At 42.6% G+C, this 17,148-nt stretch overlaps 1 protein-coding gene, 1 long non-coding RNA gene and 1 pseudogene across 2 annotated transcripts in view; 1 reads left to right on the top strand and 2 right to left on the bottom strand.

Moving 5' to 3' along the window:
* Positions 1-436: 436 nt before the first annotated feature.
* LOC102484196 (ubiquitin carboxyl-terminal hydrolase 44 pseudogene) lies at positions 437-7,500 on the bottom strand (annotated as a pseudogene).
* A 459-nt stretch (positions 7,501-7,959) lies between these two features.
* On the top strand, positions 7,960-10,573 carry LOC102475932 (uncharacterized). Its single transcript, XR_001369777.1, has 3 exons — positions 7,960-8,003; positions 8,154-8,366; positions 10,543-10,573. It is a non-coding gene; the product is annotated as an uncharacterized LOC102475932 (long non-coding RNA).
* Positions 10,574-13,964: 3,391 nt separating this feature from the next.
* The window catches only part of LOC102475532 (cathepsin L1), a gene marked incomplete in the record, with an annotated part of 6,455 nt that continues 3,271 nt past the window's right edge, over positions 13,965-17,148 (bottom strand). The window contains 3 exon segments of the mRNA XM_027768477.1: positions 13,965-14,290; positions 15,745-15,859; positions 17,056-17,148. Coding sequence (XP_027624278.1) covers positions 14,191-14,290; positions 15,745-15,859; positions 17,056-17,148 — 308 coding nt within the window.

Raw genomic sequence — 17,148 nt, 5'->3', positions numbered from 1 at the left:
ATGGGAGAAGATATAAATCTATAGATTCAAGAAGGCAAGTAATTCCCCAAAATAACAGACCCTAAGAAATCCAACCAGGATGTATTATAATCAAATTTCTGAAGACTGGAAGCAACTAAGAAAAAAATCTGGAAAGCACCAGAGATAACAAATTATTTATGAGGGATCACTAATTCAAATAACAACATATTAACAATCGGAGGTAAACAAAGTATTCAAAACTTCAAGTACTTGAAAAAACTTTAACTGCAGTTGATACACATATATTTATATTTTGTCTCTGTAAAAAAATGTTTTGTTGTAGTTAGATACAAATGTATAATTGTAGTGTGCACTGATTCATAAGGAAACAATAAAACCAATGAGTCTTAAAATTATAAGCCAGCCCTTTTAAAAATTATATATACAAATCACAAGGAACCCCACTGTCCTTAGATCAGCTAAGGATTTTGTTAGAAGAGGTATCAGTTTCTTCACTGAGATGTCAGCTCCTAGACAGGAACCTTGGTGCCAAGAGTTGAGAGTGTCTGCACTGGGTATAAAACGAGGTAGAAGCGTGGGCCTTGCATACTTTATCCCCAGTGCACATATTTAGCTTGGAATGGTTGCAGTGTACTGGAACCCTCCTTCAGAACTGTAGCAGTAGGCAGTCCAGTGACCTGAGCCAAATCCTTTCCTGTGGTGCATTACTACAGCAGATGAGTCATAGATAAAGCATTCCGATCTGAGGGAGCTCAAGGTCTCCCTGCAGCCACAGCGCTCCATGTGTAAGATTTCCTCAAAGCCAGCAGGAACACCTCTTCTCCTGGTTATTATGTCCTGACCCCCTGAACTGTTTGAGGTACAGTCTGAGAACCTGAGGTAGGTAGCATATCCTAAGTTGTTTCTGGGCTTCTGTGAGTAATACTGGCTTTGAGGAAAATATTCTATGCTTCGAGTTACTTACACTGGTCACAGATGTAGATCTTTTCCTTCTAAAACTTCGGTTTCTGTAAACTTAGCCCACATTTCAGTAAACACACACGGCTGGGAAGCAGTCTCTTTCCCACTGCATTGGTGTCTTTCCAGACATTCCAGAGACAAGTCCCAGAAGGGTTCTATGATATTTGCTTTGTTGTCACATCCAAGACATGTCACCTAAGAAGCTGTCCATGAAAAATACAATTTACAGCATTCAGAATTTGTTTGGTAAGTTTCCCTCGAGAAGAGGGGACCAAAACTGGTAACCCAGTACCCGTTGACTCGAGTTCATATTGTTTTATCCAAAAGTTCACAAAGAAATTCCTGAGCCTCCCGTTGAGCGCAGCCATGAAAAGCAGGACTTAATCTCCACACTGAACATAGTATAACAGACGCTGAGAGCAAGGCCCACTTCCCAGACCACACGGGTTGGAATGAAGCATGCAACTCACAACAAAGAGAAAGGGACTGTGGACTTGGCGCCTCTGGCTGAGAACGATCCATCTTCCTGCTTTTTGACGCTCCACCACTTTGTCCTATCGATAAACTTGGCTGTCTGGAGCAAACATAGCCTATATCTGCTTCTTGGCATTCATTCCCTTGATAGACTACTGTATCTTTGACCAGTGGATATCTATAAGATGACCTTGTTGATTCACTAGCTGTCATAGTCAGTCACCGGTTCAGATCAAGCTTTAAAAACATTGTCAAAAAATAAGTGAATGGCTTAGCACTTGAACAGAATTCACAGAGAGTATTCCCCACATTTCTCAATCCTCGGTGTGCCACACCACATATCACTGCTGGCCTTTGTTTAACTGAGGAGTCACTCCTTTCCTCAGTCTTAGATCCGCTGAGGTAGGTGTTACTTTATTGTTCACCCACATGCTGGATTTGCCATAGTATCTGATCAGGAACTATTTCTATGGTAGTAAACAGAGCTAGACCTTGCAAATGTATACTCTTTTCTTACAAGTATTTCCAATTCCCTTTTAATCTGATACTCCAATTCTTGCCTCCTTTTCTTCCATTCTCTTTTTGCTACTATGTTTCCCTGACATTGTTCTTTTTTCCTTTTTCTTCCAATAGGGGATTGTTCAAACCAAGTTTGAAAGACTTTACCCCCTGAGGATTCTTCTCCTGTGCCTTACTTAGATCAGTATATATTTGATCTTCGTTTTGAAGTAGAGATAGAGCACCAGCATGTAAAAAGAATCATCCCGACCCGAAGACCGTAAAACCCTTCCACTACTCATAGTGCACTGGTCATTTTGATTTTGATTGCACTTACCGCACTTACCATGTTCCAGAGTAACTTCAGGTTTCTGGCCTCATTATCATTCAGAACATAATCATCACAAAGGTTGCAGAATATGCATCTCATTTGCCTCCAGTGCCACAGGATGACAACTTTTGAAAAGTTCTTTGGCACATGCTCCTCAACATATCTTCCACAGGTGACGTGGGAGCAGCTAAGTCAGGCCCAAATCGACTCGATCACATTGAGTCCGCCCAGTGCCACTTCTGGGGGTGCGGATGCAATGGCCTTGACAGACGTGCAGCTGCCCAACGTGTTTGCCCTGACCTTTGCTAACCTTCACGGAGTCTGACTGAGAAATGCGTAATCCCAGCAAGCCTCTGCTCTTAAACTTGAAGTGTCTGAAAATCTCTGCATGAGAGAGTCAGTCTTAGCTCTCACTGCGGCCCCAGGTTCCAGTCCCCCCAGTGGCCACTGCCTGGTTCTCGCCCTCCTCTTTGAATAGCTGCCCTCCTAGGGCCCTTGAATCCTGCATTGTTTCCTGTCTGGGACTGTCGCTCTGTGCAAAAGTAGATGATACTAGGACCAGCAGTTGGCATAATGGCTATGTCGCTGGACTCCCATGTAGTAGACCGCGGTTCAAGCCCCAGACCTGGTGGGTTAAACTCACGCCAGGTGTGTGTGTGTGTGTGCCCAAGATCCCGAGAGGAGAATGGAGGAGAAGGGATTGCAGCATGACCACCCCCCCGGGGGGTGATTTCTCGCTTTCTGTCTCTCTGTCTCTCTCTGTCTTTCTGGCGAGCGCACACGCCCTATAGCAAAAACCTCTCCAAAGGAAAAAACAGGAAATTCCTGAGTTTCTTATCCTCCAGTTCTTTTCAAGACTGGCCTGGAAAGTCATCCTAGGTTTACAGTGGGACTCGTGTTTTCAGGGTGTGCCCTTTGGGGCTTTGCAGGAGCTGTGCAAGACCTACCTGGCTGTCTGTTTGAAGATAACGGCTCTTAGGCAAAGCAGGAATCGTCTCTATAATACCCACTACAGATTCTTCACTTCTTTCTGGGTTATACCTCTTGCTCGATAGATAGTGATTTTTCTCTAGTTGTTCAGCAGCACCCTTCTTAAAACTCAATATGCTGAAACCAGCAAGTAGCACGGTGGTTAAGGGCGCTGGACTCCCACATGGCCTACGGCAGCTCGAGTCCTGGACCCGGCGCTTGCTTTCTCACTTTCTCTCTCTCTCTCTCTCACTCACTCTGTCCCTCTCAGGCCAAATAAAAGTAACTAAATAAAGTTGAAATAATTCTTAAAAAAAAAAAACCACACACACAATATGCCACATACGATGCCACAAAGTAGACATTAACATCACTACTTCCTCCTCTGTCCAGCCCTTTAGTCCTGTTACTGAGAACATTTGGGTGCCAAAAACATTTTCTTAATCATGTTGAATTATTGGTAATCAAACCCAAAGATGTTTTTAAGAATATTACTAAATAATTTCTCCTTTATCCCGTACTCAGGACACACACACACACGTGTGTGTGTGTTTACATATACATATTTGATAGGCGGTGAGGCACTGGACTCCCACATGGCCAACCATGGTTTGAGTCCCCAACCTGGTGGCTTGAAAACCACGCAAGACGTGTGTGTGCATGTGTGTGTGTGTGTGTGTGTGTGTGTGTGTGTGTGCGCACGCGCACATGCCCAAAATCCCCGGAGGAGAAGGTATTGGAGCATGGCTATCCTCCTGGTGGGGGTGGAGATGATCTCTCACTTTCCCTCTCACTATCTCTCCCTTGCCCTATGGCAAAAATCTTTTTAAAAAAAATCAATCAAACTAAGACAATGGAAAACAGGCAACACACCTAAATATGGTTAATCTCAACATAGTACTTTCTATTATATTTATTCATGATTAATTTCATTCTTTTAGTTTTAATCTTTCCAGGTTTTGGAAACCTTTTTATTCTCCTTTTTTTTTCTGTCTCTTTCTTAAATTTTTTTCCAGGCCAGCAGATAGCATGGAGGTTAAGGCAGCAGAATCCTACATAGCTGACTGCTTGGTTTGAGTCCTGAATCGGCAGCTAAAATCCTGAGAGGAGAATGGAGAAGGAATAGAAGCATAGCCATGCCCTTTGGGGTACTTTCTCACTCCCTCCCACCCCCCTCTCTGGCAAACACACATGCCCTATAGTAAATATTAATGATTATCTTCTTTTGAAATAATTATTTTATTTAACAATATTTATTTATTTTTACTTTGATCAGAAAAGGGCAGAGTGAGAGAGAGGGAAAGTGAGAAAGCAAGCCACCAGGCCTGGGACTTGAACCACAGTTGGCCACATGGGAGTCCAATACCCTCGACCACCTTGCCACCTGCCAGCCTCAACCCTATAGTAAATATAACAACAAAAAAATTTTTTTTTCCTTTCTTTTTAAGACAGTTTGGGCCTTTCTGACTCATGATCCTCCTGCTTTGCCCACCACTCCCATCCCTTTCAGTCAAGATCTCACTCCGTTGTCCAGGCCAACTTCAAACTCCCAGTCCCCCTGACTCGACCTCCCCATTTAGTGAGATTAGGTGCTTCCACCACACCTGGCCTTTAGGTTGAACTAGGAATTGAACCCAGACCTATCATGTGGTCCCAACCTGTGGAACACAGCCTCTAGGCTGTACAGTGGCGCCACTCTGGCTGGGCCAGTTCTTGGTTCTCTTACTCGGGTACACCTCCTGTTAGGGTGCCCCTGGTAAAGATGTCCTGCTTTTCCTTTGGAACCACCACTCTTTGCAGTCCATGTGAGAGAGCCGGTGACCCAGGCAGGGCTGGGCAGCTCCGGCCCCAGACACAACCAGGAAAACCATTTTTTTTCTCTAAAGAGGCTAAAAAGGCTAGACTGTTCTTTTTTTTAATGAGGTTTTGCCTTGGGGCACGGGTGCTTGCTGGAGACAGACAGGGAAAATGAAATCTTCCCCCCCCTCCGCCCCCCTAGGGGATAGCCATGTCGCAATCCCTTCTCCTTCATTCTCCTCCTGGGATTTTGGATACTCACACACACCTGCCCAGCATGATCTTCAAGCCACCTGGTTCAGGACTTGAACTGTGGGCGGCCATGTGGGAGTCCAGTGATATAACCCGCTATGCCATCTGCATAGCCTGACTGTTATAACCAAGGGAAAAGTAGATCCTTGGTGGAGTGCCCTGGGTTCAGCCAGACCCACAGGGACTGAGTTCCTCCTCTCATGTCTGCTAGTTTAAAATTGGGTTCTGGGGACCAGCAGTTAGCGTAATGGCTATGTCGCTGGACTCCCATGTTGTTGACCGCGGTTCAAGTCCTGGACCCGGTGGCTTAAACTCACGCCGGGTGTGTGTGCATGCATGCCCAAGATCCAGAGAGGAGAATGGAGGAGAAGAGATTGTGGTGTGGCCTTCCTCCCCTGGGGGGTGATTTCTCACTTTCTGTCTCTCCGTCTCTCTGCCTGTCTGGGCGAGCGCACGTGCCCTATAGCAAAAAAAAAAAAAACCTCTCAAAAAAAAAAAAATTGGGTTCTGTCACTTACATCCAAGACTTCTTTAGTAGACCATCCCTCCACCTCTGTCATCACATCTTCGACAATTAATTTCCCATAGGAGGGGCTACCGGTAATAAGAGGCCCCAGGGATTTGTTCCAGAGCTATATATTCCTAGCAGAGGTATTGATAGGCTTTTTATTTGTATTTCATGTGTGTTTGGGCTGGCTTAGTGGAATGGAGTGGATTTGTGCATATGTGCGTGCTATAGTTCCCTCAAGCTTCCTGTCAGTGACTTGACCATAACAAAAATTGTTGAGAGAGATTCAATCAAAGACATGGTCTGATTATTAGCCACTAAGTGTAAGTTGACAGTAACTAACAATATTTTTATTTTATTTTATTACTTTTTCTTTTCCTTTTTTTTTTCTTTTTCTTTTTTATTTTATTTTTTTTTTTTTGAGAGGATTTTGCTATAGGGCACATGCACTCGCCAGAAAGACAGAAAGACAGAGAGACAGGAAGGGAGAAATCATCCCCCACCCTTGGGGGATGGCCACGCAGCAATCCCTGCTCCTCCTTTCTCCTCTCGGGATCTTGGGCACGCACGCACATGTGCCCAGCATGAGTTTAAGCCACCAGGTCCAGGACTTGAACTGCGGTCAACTACATGGGAGTCCAGCGACATAGCCATTACTCTAACTGCTGGTCCTCTTTTTTATTTAATCATGCTTTCGTCTTCTTTTATTCAGGTCATCTTGTTAGCTTGACTGTAAAAAAGGTTACAACTACCGTGAAAAATAGCTTGACAGTCCTTCAAAAAGTTCATGCAGAATTCTCATACAGTTCAGGAATTCCACTCAGACACTGTACACAATCTTTGCAGAAGCGTCATTTGTAATAGCCAAAAGGTCTAAACCACCCAACTGCCCATTAACAGACAGATGGAAGGATAAACAAAACATTCGGGAGAATGGAATATTATTGCTCCCTAAAAAGGAACACAATTCTGATACATAGGAAACAGCTGAAACTCGAAAGCATTATGCTAAGTGAAATAAGCCAGCACAAAAGGACAAGCGCTGTATGATGACATGTAAGTGAAGTACCTCCGGTGGGCAAATTCACAGAGACAGACAGTACAATAAAGGTTACCAGGAGCCTGGGGGAGAGGAAGTTGGGGAATTACTATTTAGTGGGTACAGAACTTCTGTTGGGATGATAATAAAAATTTGGATATGAAGAAAGGTGATGGTTGTACAACATGCCAAATATATTTAGTGCTACCAAATTGTACACTTGAAAATGATTTTTTTTCTTTTTTTTTTTTAGTTTTGCCAGAGAGCATGTATACTTGCAGGAGAGAGACAGAGTGAGAGAGAGACAAAGTGAGAAAGCCCTCCTCCCCGCAAGGGAAATGGTCATACTAATTCCCTTCTCCTCCCTTTTCTCCCTCCTTTCTGGATTATGGCCACATACACACATGTGCCTGGCATGTTTCTCAAGGCGTCATATCTAGGGCTTGAACCACATAGTCTCCCAGCTGCCTTCACCACCACGCCACTGCCTGGTTAGATAAATTTTATGTCCTGATCATTTTACCACTGAAGATATAAAAGTGTTCTGCGGATTTCCGTACTTCCTTTTATATACTTTAGTATGCATGCCACTAACCATAGCTCATTATTTGTTTATAATTTTTTTCATGTAAAAATTGCATATAATAAGATATTAAATCTTAAGTGTCTATCCCTTGAGGTTTTACCCATGGGTACACTTACATAGCTCAAACCTTATCAAGATATAAAACAATTACCATCATTCCCTATTTTTTGAAATTTTTGCCATAGGGCTTGTGTGCTTATCAGAGAGAAACACAGAGGGAAAGTGAGAAATCACCTCCCAGGAGGGATGGCCATGCCACAATCCCTTCTTCTCTCTGGACTTAGGGCACACGTGTGCATACACACCCAGCATGATTTTCAAGCTGTCAGTCTAGGACTCACACCATGAATTGTCCATGTGGGATCCAGCACTTTAAGCACCACCCCACCTGCTGGCCCAACTGTGCTATGATTTTTATGAGCAGAATTGAGATCCCAAAGTAAAGGATTTGCTCTTTGCTCCTACTTTTACTGGACTGTTCCTGAATGTTGGGTGATTAGTAACCTATTGCTATTCCTGAGGGTAGAAGAAGAGGCAAGGGCATAAAAAAACAAGAGAAAGATATTTCTGTTGACAGCTCAGTACAGTGTTCTACTGTTGGGAAATGGTGAGTGTGTGCGGTGGTGGGGCCGAGAGAAAGACTTACGGGGAAGAATGTTCTGGAACTCTTAGCAGAGCCATTATGCAGTCTCACTAAGGCAGTCTAATTAGCACATTGTCCTTTGCTATGTTCCCGCATTGTCTATCTCTTCTTTAGCCCTTAGTAAAGCTCTCGAGTTTCTTCACTGAGAACAGTAAGTGGGAGCCGTTATCGGAGAGAGTACGCTGCTGAGACTTGCATGGACCACACTGGAACCCAGCTAGCCATGGTAGACCATGTGCCCGTGCTGTGTGAGTGCAATGGCTGAGCCGTTTCAGTGCGAATCTCAGGACACAAGTTCCCCAGAGAGGAGACTCCTCTGAGCACCAGGTAGCTAAGAATTCTGTTTCTTCCCTCCTCCTCCTTCTCTTAGACCAATTAATTTTTTATTCTTCAACCACATGCTTCTGAATCTATTGCCTTATGAGAATAGTGTGTGTTAATTATTTTTTAAAATTGAAATTATACAGCACCAAGAGAAAAGTGTCTCCTTTTAGCACATCCAGAAACATATCTGGTTTATATCTTCAGTGAACATTTTTAAATGAGCATACAAAAATGTGTAAGTCTGTACATATTTTTTAAAATTATGCTAAATTATTCACACTGTTCTATATATTACTAGTTTTCCTACTTAAAAATTATATTTTGGGCCGGCCACCGGTGTGGTGGTTAAGATGTCTGGCTCTCACACGGCCACCTACATGGTTCAAGTCCTGGACTTGAAGAACATGCTGAGTGTTTGTGTGTGTGTGTGTGTGCCCAAAATCCTGAGAGGAGAATGGAGGAGAAGGGATTATGGTATGGCCATCACTTCAGAGAGTGATTTCACATTTGCCATCTCTCTCTGTCTCTCTCCAGTGAGTGCATGAGCCCTATGGCAAAACTGAAAATATAAACAAACAAAATTATATTGCAAAGTCAAGACTATGTGTTTCTTCGGCCACAATAAGACCAATTAACTCTGGTGGCATAGTGGCTAAGGTGTTAGACTCCCACGTTTCTGACCATGGCTCAAGTCCCAGACTCAATGGCTTGAAACTCACACCTGGTGCATATACATGCATATCCAAAATCTTGGGAGGAGAATGGAGCAAAAGGAACTGCAGTGTGACCAACCACCCTGGGAGATGAATTCTCTCTGTCTCTCCAGTGAGCACATGTGCCCTATAGCAAAAATCTCTCAAAAAAAAAAAAAAAAAAAAAGACCAATTTAATCTGAGAAAATGACTCTCTAAGCTCCTGCAGAACTCTCTCTTTAAAGGGCTTGCTATTTTCAAAACCATGGATATTAATTCAAATGCCAAAAATAATTTCCAGTATAAAATGACATGATTATCTGAGGAAAACAACTTACTTGCTCACAATTTCCCATCTAGTGACTTCTGAACATTTTTAAGGAGACTTTCCACCCCATACCAAGTCCTGTTTTTTTTTGAGAGAGAGATTTTCACTATAGGGTGCGTGTGCTCGCCAGACAGACAGAGAGAGACATAGAGACAGAAAGCAAGAAATCACCCCCCAGGGGGATTCTCCTCTCTTCTCCTCTCGGGATCTTGGGCACGCACGCACACGCACCCGGCGTGAGTTTTAAGCCACCGGGTCCAGGACGTGAACCGCGGTTGACTACATGGGAGTCCAGCGACATAGCCATTACACTAACTGCTGATTCCTCCAAGTCCTGTTTTGAAAAGAGTAAACTCTTTTCAAAATTTGAAATTGCTCTTTTAGAGCAATTCAAAGAACCCTACTGAGCTGTCTCTTTACATTACTGAAAAACAGGCAGAAAATCATTAAAAATACAAGATAATTAAAAGCAAGAAAGAGAAATATGAACTTTCATATTAGAAGTGGAAAATTCCAGCTCATGGTTACAAAATAAAAGACCCTAAGGCCCTAATCCTGAGTTTTGTTGGAGTCTGTTAGGTGTCAGATGAAATGATGTAACAAGAAGCACTTTGTAATCCTCCATGAATGCTAGACATTATATAATTGTGTGTGTGTGTGTGGGGGGGTATTTTATTTATTTTATCCATGAGCCAGAGAGGCAGAATGAGAGAGGATGAGAGGAGAGGCAGAGGGGAAGAGAGAAGCACCCGACAAGGTCCTCACACGGTCTTCAAACAGCCTCAGCCACCCTGGATCAGTCACACGCGTGTGCCACGTGTGCGTCCAGGAGGTCTTAGGAAGTGAACCCAGACCTTCCGATGTGGTCAGCTTCCCAGAGCAGTGTGTTAGCACTGCATCACCATCCAGCTCTCTTCCATTGCCATTTAATTTAAATAACACAACATTTAAATGTTAGTGAAAAACTGGTAGTAAGCCTGTGTCTCAGACTAGAATTTTCCACATCTATTGGCTTCATTGAAAAATGGTTTTAGACAATAGATGCGGTTTGCAACTTTCCACACGTTTAAAGTATTTTAAAGTTCCTTGAGAATTACAAAGCCTTCAAATATCTCCATTAATAGAGTTTGGACATCTGAAGGGTGTTCTGCTTTGACAGACTTGAAGCTTCATTAAACACAGAGCCGCACAGATCCATCACACTTGTTCAGTTTAGCACCTAGATGTTTCCTTAGAGATCGCCATTCCAAGATTCTGTGGACAGTAAAGACAGCCTGCTGTTGGGAAGTAAAGTGAAGGAATCCATTCTCAAAGAAGACTCAGACTGAATACGGATGATTGGAGTTTCCAGAGATGGCCACGATCAAAGGTTGTTGAACATTTTCTGGGTTGTGAGGTCCCCTTGTCCTCTACCTTTCCTTCTTCTCATGATGAGTAATGGCCCATGTAAATATTTCACCACCTTATCCCTTGCTTTTATTTTATTGGGATGGGACCAGCAGATGCCATAATGGTTACATCACTGGACTCCCACGTGGTCGACCGGAGTTCAAGTCCTGGACCTGGTGGCATGAAACTCACGCCAGGCATGTGTGTGTATGTGCCCAAACTCCTGAGACAAGAATGGAAGAGTAGGGATTGCAGCATGGCCATCCCCCTGAGGGGTTGATTTCTTGCTTTCTGTCTCTCTGTCTTTCTGGTGAATGCATACAACACCCTATGGGAAAAATCTCTCTAAAAAAAAAAAAAAAAGAAGAGAAAAAAAAAACCCTTATTTTATTGGGAATGTTTGATTTTTAAACCACATTTGAAGAGTCCTTGGCCTGAAGAATGTGGATATATTTTACTACTAATAAAATACATGCTTCAGGGCCAGCCTGATGGTTAAGGGAGCTGGCTCCACATAGCTCACTGTACACTTCAAATCCTAGACCCAAAGGCTTAAGAAATATATTCAGTGCATATGCATGCATGCCTAAAATCTCAGCAGGACAGAAATGGAGAAGGAATTGTGGTGTGACCATGCTCTACGTTCTCCTCTCTGTCTCTCTCTGACAAGTACATACACCCTCTCACAAACTAAAAAAATATATACTTTTTACAGAATAAATTTAATTACCCATAACTCATCAAGAAATCAGTACATTCCCTTCTAGTCTGTTAAATATGAAAATATATTTTTTGTATTCACCATCTGTGTAACTATACACTTAGCCTGTTTTGTTCCCTTCCAAGTATATTTTTAACTCAGGATTAGGTAGCTGAAGTCTGTGATTTCTGGCCTGTCTCCCACTTGTGTTCTCTTCTGAGGTCAGAGGACTATTTTTGTGACCTAGCATACTCTCTTGTGGACCTTGAACATATTTCTCCAGCTATTACTGAACACTTGAGACTTGTTATTCACAGCCATTTTGACTTTATTTCTGTTAATACTAAGTAACAAATGAGGCAGTTAAGGCAGGAAAAAGCTAGCAAATGGAAACAGGTAAAGGGTCTGGAACATCACTTTAAGGCTAGATAGAGAAACCAATCAATGAAGAAAATTCCCCACTCAACCTAGTGGAGGCAGGTTAGTGGGGGATGTCTAGCTGATTATTGATTATAGCCAATGAGGTGAATCAGTGGGCCCAACCACATTTGATAGAGCCAATGAGATACAAGGGTTAATGACCTAGATTTTAAAAATTGCAAACGAACCTCACAAAATGTAACTGCTGGGGCCTTTGGAGTCACTCTGTCTGCTCAGGCCCGCTCCTACCTCTTACAAGTGTACTTTCGCTTTTTCTACTAAATAAACTACCCTTTCCTTTCACTATTGGCACGTTTCATTCAATTCTTTGTCCAAAACAACAAAAATCTGGGTATCATCATAGAAGCCATTCAGTAACACTTTCCTGAAAGAGCTGTGTAGAATGTCATTGGAGAGTTGACAGAAAAATCCCACAGCCGTCTTGGTAAATCCATGTGTCTAGTCATTCCTCAGAGGCTGTAACGTAGTCACGTGGTCTTTATAGCACCATGACTTATCACATATTTTTCTTTTTTTTTAAAAAAAAAGAATGTAGTTTAAATTATTCATTTATTTTAACCAGAAAGAGACACAAAGAAAGAGAGGGAGTGAGAAAGCAAGCAACCAGATCCAGGACTCGAACCATGGTCTGAAATGTGGGAGTGTCCAGCACCTTAACCACCACACCACTTATTTTTCATTAGCAGAAAAATACAGTAAAATATATAAATCCACATTGGGCAGGTGAGTGTTTAAAAATCTCATATTCTGAGGACCAGCAGGTGGTATAATGGTTGTTGCTGGACTCCCACATAGTCAACTGTGGTTTGAGTCCCAGACCTGGCAGTTTAAAACTCATGCCAGGTGGGACCAGTAGTTGGCGTAATGGCTATGTCATTGGACTCCCACGTAGTCATGGTTCAAGTCCTGGACCCGGTGGCTTAAACTCATGCCGGGCTCATGTGCATGCGTGCCCAAGATCCCAAGAGGAGAATGGAGGAAAAGAGATTGCGGTGTGGCCACCCCCCCAGGGGGTTGATTTCTTGCTTTCTGTCTCTTTCTGGCAAGCGCATGCACGCCCTATAGCAAAAATCTCTCCAAAAAGAAAAGAAAGAAAACTTATGCCTGGCATGTGTGTGTGCCTTGAGAAGAGAATGGAGAATGATCTGCAGTGTGGTCATTCCACATAGGGGATGATTTCTCGCTTTCTTTCTCTCCAACAAGCACACAGGCCCTATACCAAAAAATTTCTCCCCCCACCAAAAAAAAGGATTACAAATAAATTAAGATTTTTTAAAATGAAAAACCTCACATTCCCAGTAAAATTAGAAAAGGCATAAGCTGGTGAAATAGTTACATGAGCCATAAACCATTGTGAAGGAAATGAAAAGTAGATCCTCCTTTGACTCAAGATGGTAAGGTTATGTAAGTATGTTCACTGATAGATTGAAAATAGTGAATTGATTTTTCTTCACTAAAACATCTTACCCTTGCTCTTCCAGATGTTTTGTCAAATTTTGCCGGACTCAAGAGCTGGGTTACACACAGCCAATGGACAGCTGACCTAACACCTGCATATTTGTACGAAAGAGCCAGGAGGTGGCCCAGCATCTTTCTCCTGATGTACCACCACTGGCCCACTGGGTTATGTCATTAGAGCCCAATTACATTTCCCCAACTCTACAAAAAGTCAATGCATTAAAAGCAAGGAAAAGGGGCCAGCAGGAGATGTGGGGGTTAAGGCACTGGATTCCCACATGGCCAACCACAGTTGAAGTCCAGGACCCGGTGGATTGAAAATTACACTGGGTGCATGTGTGTGTACGTGTGCCCAAAAACTAAGGTAGAAAATGGAGAAGGGATTGCAGCATGGCCACATAGCCAACCCCTCCACCCCCCCAAGGGAGTGATTTCTCACTTTACTGCTCTCTCTGGTGAGCCTACCTACCCTATGGTAAAACCCTAAAAAAAAAAAGAAACAAAAAAAAAGGAAGAAATGTCACTTTTACATACTGAATTAAAATTTATTTTAAAGGTAAAACTTTATACATCCTTTTAAAAAATGAAAATTCAAAAGCCTTAGAATTAAACAATGAGTCTTCAATATCATAAAGCTGTTTATAACAGTAATTAACATAGTGGTAACATTTTACCCTTGTAAAAATGTCACAGAATTCAAATCACAACTTGGATCCTTGGTGATTCAAGTGTTTTATCTTACAAATAAGGGTTTGGTCAGTTTTAAGATAAAATTCCTCCAGATAGTCCTCAAGTCTTCCAAGATCACCATTCGTCAGCTCAGACGACAGGATAGCTGGCTGCTGAGGCGACCCCACAGTGGTTGTTTCTGTCTTTGGCTATTTTCACATAACCATTTGCACCCCACTGTTCACCCCAGCTGAAAGAGAAATAGGGTTTTCATGTTATACAAAGAATTGAGGAAATACTAACTTTATAAATAAAACAGCTCATATCAATATACTGTATACCCTGTGTCAGGTACTATTTTAAGTGTTGTACATCTATTTAGAAATGTATTCGCTCCTGTGGATCCTTACCTAACTTTTTTGGGGGGAGAGGTTTTCGCTATAGGGCGTGTGTGCTCGAGAGACAGAGAGAGACATAGAAACAGAAAGCGAGAAATCACCCCCCAGGGGGGATGGTCACGCCGCAATCCCTTCTCCTCCATTCTCCTCTCGGGATCTTGGGCACGCACACACACGTGCCCGGCCTGAGTTTTAAGCCACTGGGTCCGGGACGTGAACCATGGTCGACTACGTGGGAGTCCAGTGACATAGCCATTACACTAACTGCTGGTTCCCCCTTACCTAACTTTTTAAGACAGGAAATTGAAGTAGGATTGAATTCGAACATAACATATGAGATCTAATACTGTCTCTCTATTAAAAAGCCTTAGTTGTGAAAATCAGTCCTAACAACCCTCTAGTCTTTTGAGAACTGAGAGTGAAATGCAATGGAAAGGCATCAAACGACAATAGAACAAATTCACACAGGTCAATTTTTCAGACTTAATTAGCAAAGACAAACCCTTAGAGCTTGTTGAAATCTCAGACAGAAAAAGGAAACTGGACTTCAGTCCTACAGATCCAGTCATTTATCTGAAGCCCCAGAGCCAGGTCTATTTCAGAATTAAGAACTGAGAAACCCTTCAGGTGCACATGTAAGTGTGTAAAATCCTGACAGAATGGAGGAAAAACGATGGTGGTGTGACCATGCCCCATTTGGGGGTACTTTCCCTTTCTTTCTCTCTGGGGAGTGCACAAAAAAAAGAATATCTTTGGGACCAGCAGTTAGTGTAATGACTCTGTCGCTGAACTCCCACGTAGTCGACTGTGGTTCGAGTCCCGGACCCGGTGGCTTAAACTCACGCCGGGCACATATGCGTGCATGCCCAAGATCCAGAGAGGAGAATGGAGGAGAAGGCCATCCCCCCTGGGGGTTGATTTCTTGCTCTCTGTCTCTCTGTCTCTCTCTGTCTGGCTGGCAACCGCATGTGCCCTATAGCAAAAACCTCTCAAAAAAAAATTATTATTTTCAGAATTTAGAAGTGCAATGTTACAAATACATATTGGATCATTGGAAAAGTCATGATGTATTTTTGCATAGAAAAAGAAGAAAACACATCATGACCTTCTTGATAACCGAATATTAATAAACCCCACAAGCTTGGTAGGGAATCTTATGGTCAAATATTAATACTTCTGTGTTCACTCTGAGTGGGAGAAAGACTTCTGGGATTTCCAAACTGAGCTTTGGAAACTAGACATTTAATATCAATTTCAAACAAGGATTCTCTCTTCTTTGTAAAATATAATATTTAAAATATTATACCTATTCTTGATAAGCCAATATTTATCATTTGAATTCCTTTTTTCAACGCCGTAGCCAACCACCAGAACACCATGATCCAGGTTTTCACTGCTGCAGTCTGGCTCATAATAAATGCCTAGGAGAGAAATCAATGCTGAAGTGAGAAATTCTAAGGCACAACACAGGGACCCACCCTGTCCCCTGCAGTAAAGGGGGCATGTGTAGATTCAGGGAAACGACGTAAGCCAGTTCTACATGGAACTTAAAAATACGTACAAAAACAGTTATGACTGATAAAAAAGCAGTCAACTTTGACTCATAAAAAGTCCAACCAAATTAAAGATATTTTCTACCTTAAAAAATATATACTTTTCGGGACCAACAGTTAGCGTAATGGCTATATCGCTGGACTCCCATACAGTCAACCGTGGTTTAAGTCCCGGACCCGGTGGCTTAAACTCACACCAGGAGCATGTGCATGTGTGCCCAAGATCTTGAGAGGAGAATAGAGAAGGGATTGCAGCGTGGCCATCCCCCCTGGGGGATGATTTCTCACTTTCTGTCTCTCTCTGTCTTTCAGGCGAGTGCACACACCCTATAGCAAAAACCTCTCCAAAAAAAAAAAAATATATATATATATATATATATACTTTTCTGCTTAAAGTCATACATATACATATATCTTTTCTACTTAAAGTATTTTCTACTTTAAAAAAAATGGACCTATGGTTTTTAAGGCTAAGGTAACACACATAAAACACACTTGAACTATGAGGTTCTTTACAAACCCAATTACACCAGTAAAAATGTTTTAGAAAAAAGGTCCAGCAATTGGAGACTAGTTAGGCTCAGTTATGCTAGATGAATATAATTACTTACATAACCATTTACAAATACCTATGAAGAGTCTGCAATCATGAGAAAATGCTTATGGGGCCAGCCTGTGGTGTGGTCTTAAAGTGACTGGGTTCCACATGGCCAACTATACAGGTCGCGTCCTGGACCTGAAAGCTCAAGAAACATGCTGGACACAAGTGTGCACATGCCCGAAATCCTGAAAGGAGGGGAAAAGGAGACGAGATCGTGGCATGGCCGTGCCCTGTGGGCGGGGCTTCTCACCTACTCCCACCCTCTTTCTCCCCAGAGAGAGAGCATGCCCTCTGGAAAAAGTACAGAGATATAAAAGAAAATTGTCGTGTTAAATGGAAACGTCATCCCACTACGTTAAATGCACACACTCAACATTTTACAGCCCTGGAAAGCAGGACTACATACCCAAAATCAATCATGCTGGTGCTTTCCAATTTCTATAATAAAATGATGACAACCTACCATCTTTGTAGAATTGGAAGGACGCATGGCCTGCGTCAATAGCAACAGAGATTGGTCCCACAGACGCCACTGCCTTCATAAGGGCCTTCTCCT

This window comes from Tupaia chinensis, unplaced genomic scaffold (assembly GCF_000334495.1).
Source record: "Tupaia chinensis unplaced genomic scaffold, TupChi_1.0 Scaffold146604_1, whole genome shotgun sequence".
Lineage (NCBI taxonomy): Eukaryota > Metazoa > Chordata > Mammalia > Scandentia > Tupaiidae > Tupaia > Tupaia belangeri.
Note: the sequence above shows the minus strand (reverse complement) of the source record. Positions and strands in the feature narration are given on the sequence as shown.